This window comes from Gymnoscopelus microlampas (genome assembly GCF_963454915.1).
Source record: "Gymnoscopelus microlampas genome assembly, chromosome: 19".
NCBI lineage: Eukaryota > Metazoa > Chordata > Actinopteri > Myctophiformes > Myctophidae > Gymnoscopelus > Gymnoscopelus microlampas.
In genome coordinates this window covers 27,090,045-27,109,327 of record NC_139956.1, presented here as the reverse complement: position 1 = coordinate 27,109,327, position 19,283 = coordinate 27,090,045, and the positions used below count along the sequence as shown (strand labels likewise).

Below are 19,283 nucleotides of genomic sequence, written 5' to 3'. Positions count from 1 at the left end.
CTACACTTAACTACAGCGTCACACAAACTCATCAAAAGTAGCAGATCCACAAGCTCAAGCGACACGTTTTGATCTTGTCGATCTGCTACTTTTACTGAAAAGTAACGGTTTTGGACATTGGTTTCTACCAGACAGAAAAATATAAGAAATTGTGAGTTAGTGAGTGACTCATTGTGACGGGCCTGGCTGACATCCCTGTTACACGGCCTGTCAGACCCTGTGACATCAAACCTCTCTCAGTACTGTGTGACATACCCATCACAGGGATGTCAAAAAGTTCATCTACGGTAAGTAAGGCAGGCTTGTGTACTTGAATCTGCAGTGTGTTACTTATAAGCAATAATTTACGTAACAGGCTTTTTTTCTCTCCCTGGGAAGTAGGCTAATAATTACATACTAATCACATACTAACAGTCCAGTTTAAACACCACTGCCATAGTACACAGCAGGGTTATTGAATCACTCAAGCCTCTCCAACCACGGAAAGGTCACAGCAAGAGGAGAGGAGCTGCCCACCCAGAGGGATGGAGGGGCAGCTTTGTGTTCCTTTTTTAGATTTTTTTCTCACAATTTAGTCATTGCCAATTGGCCAGGTCTACTGCTGGGGGCTGTAGGGAGAGTGACTGTAGACCACGTGCAAAGCAACATTGCCAATTGTGTTCATTGGAGTGCTCGGTCAGTAAGTGATCCTGCATGGGCTTATGATAATACTTTATTGTCAGTTTGCACTGAAATTTGTCTTGCGACCCAAAAACAGCCATGTATGCAACATATAACTACACACATTTGACATGACACAAGAAAACAATGCATGTGCAGTGGTGGATGTGTTTTGTTTTACCTCTATCTATGCCATCCGGAACCACCACTCGCAGTGAAATGCAAGCTGTCGTAAGCAACTGGACCCAACCTGGGGAACATATATACACTCCCTAATTAAGGTGCAAGTCTGATATCTGGTGATAATGGGTACAGAATAGCATTGATGAGAATTAAACAAACAATACTGTTTGTGAAGTTTTAATTCATAATGAACAAAAAGGACTTCAGTCCTCACATAACTACATGAATATTGTTGACAATTCGTGTCAGATCCTAGCCAACACATATTAACTAACACAAATCATGTTGTCTGTTTATCCGCGCCCAAATATGGATATGCCTGATGTCATGTTGGTGATGTCATCAACTTGACATCAGGCATAGCCTATCCATATTTGGGCATGCCTGGTGTTATGCCGTTGAATTCCTCCCTACCAATTTTTGTGTTGCCACTGCTAGTGTAGCCTACCCTACTGCAAGGGTTCCCAAACTTTTCAGGCCACGACCCCCAAAATAATCATATTTGAACTGGGGACCCCCCACCCTGACAAGCACTTTGACTCGGTTCGCGAGGCTTTGTGAACTTGGCGATCGATCATAAAGTCTGCCTCTTTCTTACGTAATATTTGACAATTTGGTATTAAAAATGTCTTATAAGTCATTAAATGTGCAGATACCCTGTATACACTTATACTGTATGTTGGTTTGTTTATTGTTGAGTGAGAAAACAATGTTGCTAATCATCTGAGGACCCCCCAAAATAACGACCCCCAGTTTGGGAACCACTGCCCTACTGGCTTCACCTCCCATCCACATTCCCCACTGACAGATGCCACCCTCCGCATGAGTACATGCAGTGAAAAATATCACCCTCCCTTCCCCTTTTAAGGACCAATTGTGTTCGTATATATACATGCACCAGGGTCAGGTGGATTCAAACCCCTACACTCCATGCTGGTGGGCTGGTATTTACCCCTGTGCCGAGTGCCCATCACCTTCACTTTTGACGGGTATATCGCTGAGGAACCAAAGAAGTGCAGTAGAGTACTGCTGATGACGAACCGGCCCATTCTGAAGAGGCATGCATTTCCAACTGACATCACACTAGTTTACAAGAACTAGCCGTTTGCTCTTTCGTCATAAACTTAGTATGACGAAAGAGCAAAATAGCCACTGTGTATGGCTGTTGGTTCCTTCAGTGGTTAATTTTCAGCAAGCTGTAGCTCAGTACTGTTATACCAAGATGCTTTATTTTGACTGGAGCACATTTGTGAATATGGACTTTTGAATTATTATAAGCACTCAAAGTAGTACATACTCAACGTTCACAGAGGTGAGCAATGACAATACATTGGGGAATTGTTCTGGTGTGAAGTGAAAGGTGTACAGTATAATTTATTTTTCATGTAAGACAAGAAATTGTACTGTACAATCAATTGATATTTGCCTTTTTCTTATCATCTTTTGAATGGCAATTCAAGGAAGCTCGTACAGAAAATAATTTCACCCACTCCTTGATGTCACTCTATATACATATACGGCAAACGAATAGTGAAAATAGCCTCTCTACAAACTCAAAACTTGTAGATATACTGTACCAGTTATACCAGATATCCCCACTTTTGAAAATGTACGCGTATAATGTCCAATATAGGACCACTGGGTTGAAAGTGGTTGAGAAACTTTTGCCCACAAAAATGCCTTCCCGGATCTGTCTGATGGTTCTCTGTACAAGCCCTTCCTACTGTAGGGCCCTTCTATGATATCAACTGTTGCATATAGCTCAGATGTAAATAATGTGAAACAAACCAAGACACCATCATATTGCACACACTTCTGCTTTCAAAATGCAAATATTTTATTTTAGGGTGGTCATGCGTGTAATCTTTTCACCTAGGCTACGCAGCCAAACTGCAGGAGCAAAAGAAGAAATTACAGTTTAAGATGTAAATAATTAGCAGTACTTAGAAGCTTCCATCTTGTCATTCTAAATCTATGCCAAAACATGTATAAAAAAACAACTTTTGAAGCAGCGAATGTCGCGAATGGCCTCATAATAATGTTACTCAGGCTGAATGTGTTGCCATTTTTCCATTAAGACTTCTCTCAAAACTTACAAAATTCCATGTCATTATGCGTTTGTCAGATTTCCATTTTTGAATCTGGATTGTGTGGTTTTGTCCATGTTTTATGTATTACAGAAATCATAGGGCCCCTACAAAGTGCTTTCGTTTCTTCACAAACTAGGACACCAAAACTCCTGCTCCGCCTTTAGACCCGCCGCCTTCACTCTCCCTGGAGGATGCTCCTGATTGGCTCTGTGCCTCTGAGTCGCCTTCTCCCACCAATCGGATGTTGTAGCGTTCCCTGTACTCTGTGAGTTCCCTCCCTTTCGACGTCATCTGTGTGTTGAGGGACTCTATAATTTTTGTGATCTGTGAAAGGAGGAAAGAGTGTGAGATTTTTGATTCTCTTGTATATTAAAATGTTTATCAAACCAATTAGTAAGACTCAATTAGTCAGACTGAACATCTGTAGTGTGTAGTGGCAAAATTGAGGTTGAGGCCTCCACAGACAAACCGGTCTCAGGCACAAATCATTAACCACAGGGCATACAGGTCGATATGATTAGGCAGTTAAGAGTACTCGGGTAAAAGGAATGTAATGTAGTTGTAATCTGGTAAACACTCTACGTGCATATACTAAGTATTCATAGCTTGTACTTCCTGATAAATCCCTTGAGGATGTACTAAATGTCAAGACCAAATTGGGTGGCAGAGAAGTAACAGCTTGGGGAAATCTGGCAGGAAGAGGAGAGTACTGCAAAAGTTAGAGTTTTGACCGTGAGAATGAGATGTTGTCCTCTTACCACAGGTTAATAAAGAACGGGTGACAATCGTGAAAGAATAGAACAGGATATGAATTGGATGGGATGCTTATGTGCTGCTTATGCTGGCTTGCTGTATACCTACTGTAACTGCAATTGAATAAATCTACTATATTGAATTTATTAATTCGGCGGCGGTGACAATAGCGTTTTCTCGCCGTCAGTTGATGCTTCATATCCATATGAGTCAAACCACCATGCTCATTCGTTTATTTTTGGAACACAGTTCTTATATGCCACGATATTAAACACGTCTATGGGAATTCAGAGTGGGGGGAAAAACGTGACCCGGGTAGGAATGCGTAAATTATGGTGCTCTATACCTGTTCACATTAGCCATTTAGAGACACCATGTTTTTTAGCTATTTCTGGGTCTAACTCTGAAAAGTCAGTGTTAACCCTGCTCCAGGGCAGGAACAGCAAACTGTCTGATCAGAATATAGTAGTGTGAACATGACCTTAGCCAAGGGCTAAATTCTTACTTAGGAAGGGACTTACCTGGGCTAATTAAAAATATAAAAACACATAATCTAGCACAACATTTATATAAAACATTGGGGTGGGTGAGTGTTAATAAAGAATAGTGGGGTGGGTGGGTGTGGATATCACAGACATGACACTGCCAATGCTTCTAGATAGGCTTAATAATGTTATATGAGAAATATTATGCATTTAAATCAATCCATGTTGGTGAAATATTTATCCTTATAGGAATTTAGCTTTGTACTCTTGTTGCCATTTACACATATTGCTATATCTGCTTTAATCATATCTAGTCACAAAGCCATCTAGGGACACCTAATCAATGTTCTGCCCTCCACATTCAACAGACATGTGATCCTTTCAAGTGATAAACAGATAACCTTGTCTGTTTGGTACACTTATTACCTGTTCTTTATTGTTTTCCAATGCCGGTAGCACTTCTTTTACTGTTCTCTCTACCAGAACTCCCCCAACCAGCCGAAAGCACTTCCTAGAGGGGTCCACTTCTTTCAAGGTTTCGATTACTAAACTGGATAAGAGGAAAACGTAGCAGAAAAAAAACAGTTCTGAAAAAGAAGGCAGCATGTCTACACAGATAAGCAGCTTTCTGGGAGTTAACCTAGTCCAGGATCAGTGCTTGTGCATAATGAAGGCATTGTTCTACCCTTTTGCTGTGAAAGGACCTTTGCTTAATGTGTTCGCTACTGGCCTGGGCCGTGGTGTGACGGTCCAGGCACCCTAGGTTGCAATGCCAGCCTGACAACGTGTCGTGGGTTCGACTCCCGTTCCCGACGACCTTTGCTGCGTGTCACCCCCCCCCCCCCCATCTCTCTCCCCATTTCCTGTCAGCCTACTTTCCCTGTCCCTCTCTAAATAAAGGTATAAAAAGACCCCAAAAAATATATTTTAAAAAAAAAGTTCGCTACTCCCCCCCACTCATCAATATCATCTTCCTACAGCTCATTCATTCGTGTCATCATTTTTCTGATCTACCATGACAAGACGTGGTTCTTCCTGAACCAGATTTGATGTGATTGAATGATGAGTTGGCCTCGTGAATGGGACATTAACCACTTATACTTGCTACCCTCTTTTTCCCCCCTCTACACCTCTTGGCCGAAAATATCTGCAAGCTCACAATACGTTGTCTTGTGAGCTAGACCTGCTATTTTTCACTGAATGTTCCCCTATTATGACATGTCCAGAAAAGGGATGCTAGGGTTCATGTTTAAATGATGGTTAGGATGGAACAGAGATGAGGGAGTGGTTACTCCACCAACCTGTGCTCGTTGATTTCCATCTCAAACTCTGCAGCTTTAGAGGCCATACCACGCTGTTCTTGACGCATCCTCTGGAACGATGCCACGACCTGTCACACACACACACACACACACACACACACACACACACACACACACACACACACACACACACACACACACACTTAAACCCTTATACTTCTTTGTCCCCCAGGAGTCTATACTTGCCCTCCTCATTTTTTCACTCTACACCAAATCTCTTCACCAAAAATAGCCTAACTACAAGCTCACGCAATGTGTTGTGAGCTTGTAGATCTGTTAATTTTGCAGAAAGTACATATTTTCAGTATTATGTCATGCCCAGAATAGTAACACTGGGGTTCATGAATAACTGAATGTTGTCATTACTTCTCATCCCCACAAACAGTTAATCAACTGCTGACAGACAAGACTAAAAAATGTAAATCAAGCATTTCCTTACACTAATTTCCTTATGTCAGTGTTACCAACCACTGACATAACGTGGAACCGAGTGGACTACAATGACAAAAATAACTTGCCCACCCGTAACCAAGGAAAGAGACCATCCCTTCTAATGGTTAGCATAGTAAATATATAGCTTACATCTTAACTTTAAGGTTCTACAGTCTGCTTAGTGGTTCAACTAAAACATTCCTTTAAACCACGATTTTATTATAATTTTTCTAATATACAATTTTCGCCCATGATGACATGCCCAAAATTGGGAACGCCAAGGGGTGGCTGCTGCTGTGTGGTCACAGTCACACTGCACAATGATGTAGCATGATGGTAGCCCTGAAACATGGTTGAACTTCAACCTGGTGTTTGCACTTTCTCCATTTACGGCCCGTACATCTACAAAAACGTTCAGATGTCAAATATAAAGTGCTTAACCCATGGCCACGGATGTTACAATTCTATACGGGCCCTCAGAAGTACCCGTATCTTCTGTATTGTTCAATAAAAAAATATTTTAATCCGATTGGTGGCCATTTTTTCATAGTTGTAATCTATCAAAGTGCAATACACCTCCCAACCAATAGGGTCGCGTAGTTGAAAGTTTACGGAGAAAATGGCCACCGATCGGATTAAAATGCTTTTTATTGAACAACACGGACGATACGGGTACTTCTGAGGGCCCGTACAGAATTGTAACATCCGTGGCCATTGGGTAAGCACTTTATATCTGAAATTTGAACGTTTATGTAGACGTACGGGCCGTAAATGGAGAAAGTGCAAACACTATGTTGAAGTTCATCCATGACGGTCGGGACATCGTGTGATCCATGGCTAGCATGATGGTACGGTTAGCTGTGTGGCTAGCTGCTGGACCTCGTATTTGGTGACCGTTGAGGTCGCTAGAAACGACCGAACCGCGACGACATTGACCCGTTAACAGAGCAGACGGTGACAGAGGGGACACTAGTACCTGCTCGGCGGACAGTCCGCCCTTATTTCCAGAAACGGTCGCTATTTTGGTACCCGACGCCGTGGAAGCCATCTTGGAAGGGTGGTGCTGGAGAGAGTGGGGGGGCTGAGGACCCTGGATGGCAGACTGAAATCCTGAGCTGCCCGTTGACGTCGCCTAACTTTAAAGGCAAAATATGCCTGCCTGAAATAGCAGATTGTTTGTTTTAAATATCAAATCGGGACTTGTTTATAATGGTTGTACTACACACTCACTAACCTCAAGAGAGCTCAGCGTACGGGGAAACTGGGGAAGCTTCATACTAATGCTCGCTCTCAGGTGTGCGTTAGGTGGTACGCATGCAAAACATTCTGTCTGTCATTCAGCCTGGAGAAATAGAACTGTCTCACAGTCACAACACAGGTATGGAGTATATGGACTATAATAGATATTGTTGTCAGAAACCTCTTATCTCCAGATTTTGACTTTTTGTGTTTTTTCCCCCCCCGTAAATTAACCCCCTACTTGATCATACTACAGTGTCACACGTTTTGATTGTATTTGAATCCTGAAAAGTAACAGTTTTGGACATGAGTTTTCCACCCGACAGAGACGATATAACAGAGTAGTAGGTCTGATCACGTCTTATATCTGTTTGAAGGCTGTGAACTTCTTCTGATTTGACCACATTCTTCACCAGCAGAAATGTAGATCGAGGCATGTAAATCACAAACATTTTTGTCATTGTTTTAGTAAAACACCATCTCAAAGGGATATTACGTAATTGTTATTATAATATTACTAATGTTATAATAACATACATTTTGAGTTTCGACCCATATAACAGTACTTAATAGACCATAAAGCTGCTCTGTACCTGAAAGTATGATCATTTTGTTATTGGTTATTTCTGAGTGGAGTTCATAGATCAAACCAGTGGTTCTCAAAGTGGGGAGCCCCAGGGGTCCTTGAGGAGGTGGGGGGGGGGGTTCCAGGGGGTCCCCGGCAAAATTAGTTAATACAGCATCACACTCATTTTAACCACTTTATCCATTTACGTTGGATATAAAAAAATAGCAGATATAGCTCATAGCGTGTCACTTCGTGCCACGCTGCAAGCTTGTACATCTGCTATTTTTTTACATTCTTTGAAAATTTTGGATAATGTTGAATAATTTTGATTAACACAAATCTTCTCTGCTGGGGGGTCCCCGGCAAAACTTTTTCAGATGGGGGTCCTCGGCCAAATAGCCTACATATCAGTTTGGGGGTCCTTGACATGAAAAAGTTTGAGAACCACTGGATTAAACACATGACTTATTATCACGCCATTTCTGTACCCCAGAATGTCCACCTCGTCTCACCCGGTGGCCGCAGTGTGTCAGGTGACAGTCACTCCAGACAAAGAGGCCAACTACTCAGCCTGCCAGCACCTGGTGGAGCGAGCCAAGGACAGCGGTGCCAGCATGGTGTTCCTACCAGAGGCCTTTGACTACATAGGATCCAGCCGAGAGGAGACCCTGTCACTGTCCGAGAGTCTGACTGGAGACACCATCTCACGATACACTCAGCTGGCCAGGTAGGCTACATGTTGAAATAGAAGTAAGTAGGCCTTGCCGAGCCATGTGGCCCATAGGGCAGGAGCCTTTCTCCTGTTTCTGTAGTTTGATGCAGTTGGACATGACGTTAGTACGTCGCAAGGATTTACCCCAAGTTCAACCCTTGATGCTGAGTGCCAAGCATTTTTATAGTCTTTGGTATGACCCGGGGGAATCGAACCCCGACCTCCCAATCTCAGGGCGGACACTCTATTCGCACACTCTAACCACAAGGCCACTGAGCTGGTCGTTGAAATAGAGCTGGGTGATAATAATAATAATCGATATATTTATTGATATATTTTTGATATGAGACTAGATATCGTCTGTATCGTATTGTGATATGGTGCAGCAGTAGCCTGGGAGGTAGAGCAGCTGTTTGGGAACTGGAAGGTTCCAGGTTCGATCCCCAGCTCCTCCTGGCTTTAGTGTCCTTGAGTAAAACAGAACTCCAACTGCTCCCCGGGCGCTGTTCAACAGTCACCCACTGCTCCTAATAGTTAGGAAGGGTTAAATCCAGAGGTCAGATTCCAGGTAGGCCATGTGCAACATGTACTTGGCAAATACCTCAAGAACAACTAAACGGGACATATTCATTTATTATTATTTATTGACATAGCTTAAATTTGATCTTTTCATGGCCTTTCTCAAAGGCTGCAGCAAAGTGGTGCAATGTCTGCAACTTAGACTGGTCTAGCAACAGTAAATAGTTTCTCAAAAGGTTATTGCATGTAAATGCCTCCTGAAAGCACCAATAGTCATCCAGTCATAGATATTGAGGTAATTTTGTGATTGATATTTGATTTAGTTAATATCGCCCAGAACTCTGTCCAAACAGTTTGTGTTCCGCTCTGTTGTCGTTTACTTTCTTGTGTTGTATTCTGTTCCGTGATGCTCCCTTCGAATACAAGAACGCTCGCCCCAAAACACACTCGCCCCGGGTCAAATCCGCCGACCTTGGAACGGTCGCCACCAGGTATTCCTAAACGTAACCTCAGTAAAACTATGCCGAAACCTAACCTTATTCCTAAACGTAACCTCAGTAAAACGGTGCCAAAACCTAACCTTATTCCTAAACTTAACCTCAGTAAAACTATGCGCAACCCTAAACTTATTTCTAACCTTATCCTCACTAAAACAAATACAAGAACACAAGAACTGCTGGGGCGAGCAGTCCGTGAAAAAAAAGTGGGGCGAGCGCCGAGCGTGTTCTGGGGCGAGCGTATGTAAGAAGTTGTGAACAGCAGACACCCATTTAACATTGAGACAGTGTAGCTGGTTTTCGACTCAGTGTAATGTAATGTTCGCCCGTCCCCCAGGAAGATTGGGGTGTGGCTGTCTCTGGGAGGATTTCACGAACGAGGTCATGAGTGGGAGTCTGACAGGCGAATCTACAACAGCCACATTATCGTTAATGATCAAGGTATTATCAATTCAGTGGCCTCTAAACTGTCGCTTGACCTCCCTCCCTCAAATGCTGATTTAATACACATAAACTGCACATAAAGGACACAATGTATCATTATGTAGAATTTATATACACAAACACACACACAGCCAGATACGGAGATGCCGTGTCATGTGTCTTTATTTAACCAATCATTAAGAACAAATTATACAATGGTGGCCTGGTAAAAGGCAAGGCCTCTTGAATGAGAGGGGGGTAGGGGCAAAACAAAGTCATGCTCATACATGCATACATATATACACAACACTCATTACATTCATTATTCCCACAGGTGATATCGTGTCGGTATACAGGAAGACACATTTGTTTGACGTGGAGCTGCCAGGAAGGGGCGTGTCGCTCAAAGAGAGTGCCTTCACCATTCCTGGACCCTGCCTCGTGCCTCCTGTCCAAACTCCCATCGGCAAGGTCTCACTCCATTCACCCTTTTCACAAGAGCACTGTGACTCAGACTGGAAAGAGATAGGCTGACTCACCACAGTTTAACCACATTAACCCCATATGTATCATTACAGCTTTCCCCACAATACGGAGGAATACTGGGGTTTAAGTGATTAATCACATGGACCCGAGGGTCTCCACACTGGGCATGTCATGATAGGCAAACATTTGGCAAACATAGAAGCACATTTGGCAAGACTAGACTAGTGAGCTTGTTGATCGGCTATTTTTGCTGTTTGAAATACAACAAAGTATTTAGGGTATATAAGTGGTTAATGAATGTAACCGCAAGGGTTATTGCATTTAATGTGGGAACTGGGTATGTCACAAAGTCAACATTCTCCAGCTGAATCCTTGTATATAACAGGATATGAAAAGAACACAAACTATAACCGCTATATCAGGTAGTCACACAATGCCATTAGGTTGTGCTTATGATAACTCATTATAGCATTTATAGTGCTTTTTAGTGCAGGGTTTATTTTTGTACGAGAAATTAATACTACAGCTCTGAAGATGTTTGTAGATTTAGCTATTTGTCATTCCGTCTTAAGTGGTTCATTTGTGTCCATTGTCTTTGTCCTGATCAAATGACACTCTAGGTGGGACTGGGTATCTGCTATGACCTGAGATTCCCTGAGTTATCATTGGCTCTGCAGAGGCAGGGGGCAGAGATCCTGACCTATCCATCAGCCTTCACCGTGGCAACAGGAGCTGCACATTGGGAGGTGGGTTCAGTTAAAGACCTGAGGCCGATTCTACAAAATGCCTTCTAAATCAGTAGTTCTCACACTTTTGTCAAGAGTTTTTCAAAACATTTAAAAAATAGCAGATCTACAAGCTCGCAGCGCTATGAGCTTGTATATCTGCTTGTCATAAGTACTTGTCAGGGTGGAGGGTCCCCAGTTCAAATATGATTATTTTGGGGGGATCCCCAGTTCAAATATGATTATTTTGAAAAAGTGAAAAAGTTGAGAACCACTGACTATAACCGACAGCCCACCAGACAGATGTGTTTGTGTCGATCGATCTCGTTAACAGCTTTCTCATCACATCACAGGTGTTGCTCCGTGCCCGGGCCATCGAGACCCAGTGCTTTGTGCTGGCGGCCGCGCAGGTGGGCCGGCACCACGAGAAGCGCTCCTCGTACGGACACGCGCTGGCGGTGGACCCCTGGGGGTTGGTGCTGGGCGACTGCGGAGGGGAAGACGCGGGCACGATGGCCCTGGTGGAAATCGACCTGGAGAAACTCAGAGACACCAGGAGGAACATGCCCGTCCAGGCGCACCGCAGAGACACCGGCTTCTACCACGGACTGGAGGAGCACACCTGAGCAAAAACATTTTTACCACGCACAATATACATATCAAACATTTTCGTGCCAAGGACCCCCAAACTGATATATATTTGGCCACGGTGGCCCACGGACCCACATCTGAAATTTGTTTGAGCCAGGTACCCTCAGAAGCAAAGATTTGAGTTAAAAATACATACTTTCTATCAATTACACACCCCATGAAGCCTTGAATTCTTTAGTTTTTGTCGCATTCCTGAGCCAATAATTTGATGACCAGCATGTACAAACGTCCTCATCAGTGGCTCTCTTGAGTCTCCTACTGACCAGCCACCCGGTCATCGAATTATTGGCTCAGGAATGCGAGAAAAAAAAAAGAATCTGCATGAATTCAAGGCTTCATGGGGTGTGTCATTGATAGAAAATAAGTCATTTTTGGGGTGAACTACTCCCTTAAGGTGTACCCAGTTACTTGGATGAAAATCAACTGATTTTATTCCTGCTTCTGCTGCAAATTTGAAGTCTACGAACGGTGTATGCAGGCTTTGATTTGCTGAGCGGGATGGGGGCGGGGGGTCCATGCCTCTGCTTTTGATGTCCCCTTTCTGTTCATTTTTTTAATCACTGGTGGGGAAATGTTTTATCCCTGCTTCTGTTCACATTAAATGAAATACATGCATTTCCTTTTGGGAAATTTAGACTGACTGATGAGAAGGAATGACAGGGTTCACACATGTGAAATACAGCAGTGGTAGGTCATCGGTGTGTGTCCACCGTTAGAGCGTTACAATTGTTTTAAATTGTTGATTATAAATGAATTAATGTAATTTTAAGTCGTAGATCAAGGGGCTCTGAGATTTACACGTATCAATGTTGTTACTCATAATAACCAGTAGATGGCGATGTTGGCATTGTAGAATGGGTGTTTTGTAGAATTGGGAGTTTTAGAAATCACAAGATTATCCAATGCTTTGAATCCCTCAGGTGCTGCTGACAGAATCAAAGCTCCAGGAAAAACATTCCTTTGAGAATCAGTTTACTCACCATTCTCTGTGAAGTTTAATGGATCTGTGGTTCATTTGATTATACAGCAAATGGACGTAATAAACACTCAGAAGTACCCATTGGATTGTATCGATTCCTTTTTATAAATGCTCAGATTATTATTACTTATTTATTGCAAAATACACAGCTTTCCAGCACAAAATTATATATCTTTTCAACATCACAGTTGATCCAAATCTAAATAATTAGTGGCCTATTCATTTGTCCATTCAGTGTTTTTACCCCCAATAAATTATATTAAATGTAATGAACAAACTTTTGCAGTTGCCAGCTAATTTGCACAGCAGTTCCAAACAGATCTCATAATGCAAACATAATTGTATTGGAATACATGAAATGTATGTAAAATCACAGACATTCTAGGGCTAATCCCAAGCTAACCTTCCTATAGACCAATTATTTGTTTACTAACATTGAGACTGGACGCACAGGTGATTGTTTCACGCAATCAATTCCCAACCTGTTGTTTCGGGGTGCGCTGGTTTCAGTACACCCCAACCCCCTCTTGTGTGTTTGTGTTGGCTAGTGAGGCGCGTCCTAACGACACCTGATAGAATGGGTTTCATTGCGCGCATACTGGTTGCACGCATACTGGTTCTTATCAGTGTGACGTCGTCTGTTAAGGGGTCTATGTAGATATATGGGCCAACTATTTCTGACAGCAAATGCACAATTCTTATGGTTTTGCAAGTTAGATGTAACACAGCACTGTGTACACCTCATTTCTATTCCCTTTTAATTGTACATACATTATTTTTGCTTTGATTGTTTTAGTCAAATTTGCTTTGGCGATGTAAACGTATGTTTTCTCATGCCAATAAAGCCCTTTGAATTGAATTGTGTGTGTGTGTGTGTGTGTGTGTGTGTGTGTGTGTGTGTGTGTGTGTGTGTGGGGGGGGGGGGGGGGGGGTTCTGTAAGAGACCGGAAGTAAACGTCACTGACACAGGAATGGGACCGAAAAGAAAAAAACAGAAAACATCATGATCATGATGATGGGGAGAATGTCAAATATAACACTGTAGGGAGGAACGATCTGGCTCTCAACTCGGGGAAAAGGATGAATCGTTGTGTCCGGACAGGAGGAACCGAGGCTTTGGGAAGAAGGTACGTGATGATCATGATGTATGATGAAGACTACATGATGTTTCATGCTGTGTTTCAAGGCCATTCTCTCTCTCTCTCTCTCTCTCTCTCTCTCTCTCTCTCTCTCTCTCTCTCTCTCTTCGTCAAATAAACGAGAAGAACTCACATGTTGATGATGATTGCACATCCATCCATGCTGCTGCCGATCGCTGTAAAAAAAATCACTTTCCATTTTTTGAGACGTGTTATGATTGTTATCTGCTTTATTAGCACCGTTTTGTTAAAGATGTTTATTGTTTACTGGGCCGAACAGGGGGTCGCTATTAGTGCTTGTGTTGTGTTTTTGGTAAGAATGTGCAAAACTGATGCTTTTTGGTGGAGCTGCATTCAGATAGAATCAGGCCCACATGCAGCTGCAGCCCAGAGAAGCAGTGGTGTAAAGTAACTAAGTACATTTACTCAAGTACTGTACTTAAGTACAATTTTGAGGCATTTTTACTTTACTTGAGTATTTCCATTTTTCAGTACTTTAACTTCTACTCCATCTCAGAGGCACATTACTCCACTACAATTATTTGAACATTTTAGTTACTAGTTACTTTGTAGATTTTGATTATTATTACAAAACATACATTACCCACTTAAGCCCTATTATACATTTTGGACTTTTGAAAACAGCCGATCTACAAGCTCACAATCGCAAGGAATTGTGAGCTTGTAGATCTGCTATTTTCAAAAGATTTTTATACATTTGAAAACTTGTTAAATGGGACTTTCTGCATAAGGAGTATGCACACTAAGTACATTATGATACCAATACCTTTGTACTTACACTCAAGTACATTTTGAATTTCAGACTTGTACTTAACAGGGTATTTCTACCTTGCAGTATTGATACTCAAGTAAAACATTTTGATACTTTTTATAAGACAACAACAGTTGGGTGGTTCACCATTATACATCACTGGAGGAGAAATGTGCCTTCATTGAAATTCAGCCAGAGAAAAGTCAGGATTAGCGTTGAACTAGTTATAATAATAATAATTATTATTATTATTACCATGCTGGTATTGTCATGTGTTTTGGGTAGTATGGCTGAAGTGAGTCATTCAAACGCTCCCTGTCACAAGTGAATTAGGTTGCTGCTCACTTGCATAACATAAGTTATGTGCTGCTTACACAAATGCAGCCTTGTATAACATCTTGGAACAATCATGTTCTTTTTGGTACAGTAGAATGGCTCTTCTCTTAATATTTGTGAACTAAATTTACAAAGAAGAAAAGCTAACTTTATCTGTGGTCACTGGTCAGAAACTCATACAGTAACTCACAAATCTAAGATAATTTGCTCAATCCCTTTTTACTAAGAACCCCAGGTATTGTTTCTCATCTGTTTTGACTTTTGTTGTTTTTAATTTGTTCAGATGTTTTGCTGTATTGTTATTGTACAGTACTTTGAGCTGCATTTTGATGTATGAAAAGTGCAGTATAAATAAAGCTCATTATCATTATCATTAAAGTGTAGACTAGATACAATTAAAGGCCCTATCATTTATTTTATGTCTCATTTGTCATTGCTGTTGATTTAATACATGTGGGTTGATTTGAGTTTTGAGTTAGTGCCTGCATGGGCCCATTTAAAGAGGGCCCATTATTTTTCCATTTATCCACTTGTGGTGAGGTTTGATTTATGACAGTCATATCTTTAAGAGAAAAAAAATCTTATAATTATATCACAAACACTATGGCTAGCTGTAAAGTCAATGTCGCCTCAGCTAGTTTGTATAAGGCAACACAATTAGTTTGGGACTGGCTTCTTTTCTTCTTTAGACTTCAAAGCATAGTCTTACCACATGCCTCTTAGACCTTTGTTTCATTACAATGGAGTTTCATTGCAAAATAATATGTTCACAATTTATAAAACAAAAAGCGAGTTTTTGGGGAAATGACACGGCCACTGCCTCTAACCATATTGGTTTGAAAATGTACTTTTCATTTGATTGTTGGGCTTAGATGTACAATGCCTCGAGACTTAATCTTTAAAACTTCTTATACTACTTTCTACAGACACGTTTTCTTTCTTGAACCCAGCGTGTTTTTCTAATAATCAATCAAAAATAATAATAATTGTAATATAATGATAAACCTTTTTTCGTGTACTGCCCTTGCAATGTAATTTTGCTGAAGGGGGCTTACATTACTGAGAAATACTATTAAAAAAAACTGTATTCAATTTTAAAAAGAAAAAGAAGAGAAGAAGAAATAAAACAATATTACAATCACAGTCTTACTTGTCTGTATGATATCTCAAAATAATCTTGTGTGTAACCAACCTCAACCTTCCCCATTAAGACCTGTTGCTATATCAGTGGTTCTCAGACTTTTTCATGTCAAGGACCCCCACAATTATATGTATTTGGCCTCAGACCCCATCTCAAAATATTTAGCCCGAGGGACCCCCAGAAGCAAAGATATGTGTTCAAAATGTTGGCTTTAAAAAATACATATATATAAAGATTTGCATGCATTTTCACGATAAAAAAAGCAGATCTACAAGCTCATATAGCTTGTATATCTGCTATTTTTGATTAGCCAAAGAAATCTAAAAGTACTCTTGACGCTTTCCCGGTTATAATGGGTCAAGAGGTTGTTGAAGTGATATTAATTAGCAAAGTCAAACTACATCCCGTGTTGGCTGTTTTGTTATGAGGCGATCCATATATTGACCAGCTTGTGAAGGATGCATGTCAAGCCAGTGCTGTCTGCTTCAGAGGGAGGAGGTGTGCCGCGGGGCGGCTGAAATGCTGAGTCATGTCCCAGCAACTGTCGCCGCGGCAACACCTCCATGGTGATAAGGTCCACGATCTGCTACCAGTGTTGCCATGTCCGCTTATTTTAGAAGCAACGTTGGGCTTGTTTTTCTGTAAAGTCTCTTGTAAATATTGGTAGTTGTGTTTTTTGGGGGGGGCTTGTTTCTAAAGTGTAGTTATGGTACTTACTTATTTGGGCTTGTTTCTAAAGTGTAGTTACGGTACTTATTTTGGGCTTGCTTGTTGCTTCCTAATGTTGTTTAAACCGGTGGTTCTCCAAACATTTTCATGTCAAGGACCCCCAAATTGTATTTGTCCACGAACAACCCCATCTAAAAGTATTTTGTGACCCCTGTATCTGTTTTTAAAAAGTAAAAAAAAAAAAAATCAAAATATTATTATTAATAATTATTTTGAAAATAGCTGATGTACAAGCTCACAACATGTCACGATGTGACGCATTGTGGCCTAGTCGCTTCTTTTGGGCTTGTTTTCATAGACCTAGTTGCTTTTTTCTCTCGCAAAATCTGGCAACACTATCTACTATTAGTCTACTAAGTCTAGTAGTAGTGTAACAGTAATAGTCATTTTTATTTTGTCTCCTGTATTTGCTTTTATTCTTTATTATTTTAGTCTTTAGGACCCCCATTAGCTGCCACTAAGGTAGTGGTTACGCTTCCAACAGTCCGCACACAACAAAAACATATAAGACATTACGTAAGAAGTCTCAATAAAAAACATCAAGTCAAGACAAGGGAAATCAAAGTCAAATAAAAAAAGAAACAACTAAACAACACAAAACCTTGTTGTTTAATTGTTGTTGGGTGCTTCAATGATCATAGTTGACATTTGTTTCACATGATTGTGATGATCCAGATATGCACACATCTGCATCTGTTCTGGATTTTGGTTGAACTAAAATGACAGGTTTTCAAAGTGGGGGGCTGCCAGGGGACATCAATCAGGGTGGCCAATTGGAAAGCAGAGGAAAATGAAAAATAAATAAAAATGAAGTCATTAAAAATATATACTGTATTTAAGTTCACAACGCCTCATAGTGAGAGGCGTTCTGAGCTTGTAGATCCGCTATTTTCACAATATTTATCTGTCCACTGCCCTACATTTGTTCTCAAAGTGGGGTACCAGGGGGTCCCCAGCTAAATGAGTTAATATAACGTCACAATCGAGCTGTCTACCTACTACCCCTGTGTCCTCAAATGCATGAAATCTGATATAGCTCTTTTGTACGCCGTACTCGAGTTTCCCTGATATAATTATAGCTCTGAATCGCCACTAACGGAAAGACCTTGTAAAAACAATGAAAATATATAGATATAATATAGCCTGTCTTCATTATAAAATCGTATTATCTCTTCTTCATTTGAAAGAACAAGGTAAGGGGTTGATATAAATAATTGGAAAGCATCTGTTAAAATGTTCAGAGAGACTGTGCAGCATAGAGCAGATGCATCCTGTTGGATTATGCTGTGATAAAGACAGGCCTCAAAGCGAACCTTATTTTATCTGATAATTGCACACATTTATGTGCGACTTCACCTTCCTTCACGCTCCCCTCTGTTGAGTGAACATGCTATAATTTGTTCCACTTTAGGAGGACCAATGCTGCATGAATCAGCGAAACTGACGTGCTTGTTCAATTAATTCCTCTTTTTGAAGATGATTTTGAAGGCACTTTTTAAGAAAGTGCAGCAGAGAGGTAGGAAAGTGAAGGTACAACATGAACCAGCATGTGTAACTCATTTTCTGTTACAAATACAAAAGCTTAATTTCTTTAGTTTATTGGTGAAGGAAAACAAGTGTTTTCTTTTTAAAACTGCAAAAGCAATATCCAGTCAAACTCAGTCCTGGTGTGAGAGTCGGAGTCCACTCTGACTCCATGATTTTAGCGTTGGCTATTCAAAAATAGCAGATCTACAAGCTCACAGCAAGTCAAATCTGCTATTTCTGAAGAAATAAAATTTAAAAAAATGATGCTCTTTTTTTCCCATGAAAAAGTTTTACACTAATTTAGAAAGCATTTGTAGAATTGGCCTCGGGTCTTAATGGGTGAACAGTGTCTTAACAGTTACTGTATAAGATGCAGACCTCGCAGCTCCCTCTCCCCCCTTTAGTTCCTTATGCAAACAATCGGAATAGAGTTTCCTGGCTATGTTGAATTGATACAGCGCTATGGGACACTGCCTCTCACAGAGAGTGGATGTGGTTGGCCCCGGATGGTGTTTTTATTTCCTCCTCTTCGGTTCACTTAGGATTGTGTCAGTAAGAATTAAGGGGACTTCGGTTTCACCTCTGGCATTAGGAAACGGCTGTTACTCTCTGGCTGCTCGGAGCATGGGATCATTGTCATAGCCAATTTTCATTTAGATAAAGAGGCGAATGGCGTTTCTACTACCAGAACAGCAGCTGTTGAAATGACATCTGGTTGTCATTGCTTGTCCTATTAATTAAATTAAGTTTCATGTCAAGGAGGAAATTCTAAGCTTAACAGTACAGAATCCAAATATTAATATACATTAAAGCTAACCTCTGATTACATGTTGCTACTCTTTAGAATCAACCCCTGACAGAATTGAGGTGCTTAAAACAAGGACATTTCTGTCATTTTGGGCAATTCCTTTTCAA

General features: G+C 41.1%; 3 protein-coding genes across 3 annotated transcripts in view; 2 read left to right on the top strand and 1 right to left on the bottom strand.

Moving 5' to 3' along the window:
- Nucleotides 1–2,641: 2,641 nt before the first annotated feature.
- pfdn2 (prefoldin subunit 2) lies at nt 2,642–7,013 on the bottom strand. The gene is made up of 4 exons (XM_084042706.1): nt 6,902–7,013; nt 5,473–5,561; nt 4,598–4,721; nt 2,642–3,257 (listed from the first exon to the last, which is right to left on the bottom strand). Exons 1-4 carry the CDS (start codon nt 6,971–6,973, stop codon nt 3,066–3,068), a joined length of 477 nt encoding a protein of 158 aa, XP_083898832.1. The 5' UTR covers nt 6,974–7,013; the 3' UTR covers nt 2,642–3,065.
- Nucleotides 7,014–7,101: 88 nt separating this feature from the next.
- Nucleotides 7,102–12,960, top strand: nit1 (nitrilase 1). Its single transcript, XM_084042930.1, has 6 exons — nt 7,102–7,303; nt 8,226–8,459; nt 9,798–9,901; nt 10,218–10,354; nt 10,990–11,115; nt 11,448–12,960. The coding sequence occupies exons 1-6, from the start codon at nt 7,206–7,208 to the stop codon at nt 11,718–11,720; spliced, it is 972 nt and encodes a 323-aa protein (XP_083899056.1). The 5' UTR covers nt 7,102–7,205; the 3' UTR covers nt 11,721–12,960.
- Nucleotides 12,961–13,719: 759 nt separating this feature from the next.
- The window catches only part of clcn3 (chloride channel 3), a 64,319-nt gene continuing 58,755 nt past the window's right edge, over nt 13,720–19,283 (top strand). The window contains exon 1 of the mRNA XM_084042482.1: nt 13,720–13,851. The gene's annotated coding sequence lies outside the window, so the exon portion shown is untranslated. The remainder of the gene's footprint in view (nt 13,852–19,283) is intronic.

What these genes read in the sequence shown, in the direction of transcription:
- nit1 (XM_084042930.1), top strand. Translation starts at nt 7,206, where the DNA reads ATGCTCGCTCTCAGGTGTGCGTTAGGTGGTACGCATGCAAAACATTCT. An exon ending in TCCAAACTCCCATCGGCAAG is followed by an intron (nt 10,355 to 10,989) that starts GTCTCACTCCAT and finishes ATGACACTCTAG; the next exon opens with GTGGGACTGGGTATCTGCTA. An exon ending in CAGGAGCTGCACATTGGGAG is followed by an intron (nt 11,116 to 11,447) that starts GTGGGTTCAGTT and finishes ATCACATCACAG; the next exon opens with GTGTTGCTCCGTGCCCGGGC.
- pfdn2 (XM_084042706.1), bottom strand. Translation starts at nt 6,973, where the DNA reads ATGGCTTCCACGGCGTCGGGTACCAAAATAGCGACCGTTTCTGGAAAT. An exon ending in GCGGACTGTCCGCCGAGCAG is followed by an intron (nt 5,562 to 6,901) that starts GTACTAGTGTCC and finishes TGTGTGTGACAG; the next exon opens with GTCGTGGCATCGTTCCAGAG. An exon ending in ATGGAAATCAACGAGCACAG is followed by an intron (nt 4,722 to 5,472) that starts GTTGGTGGAGTA and finishes CCTCTTATCCAG; the next exon opens with TTTAGTAATCGAAACCTTGA.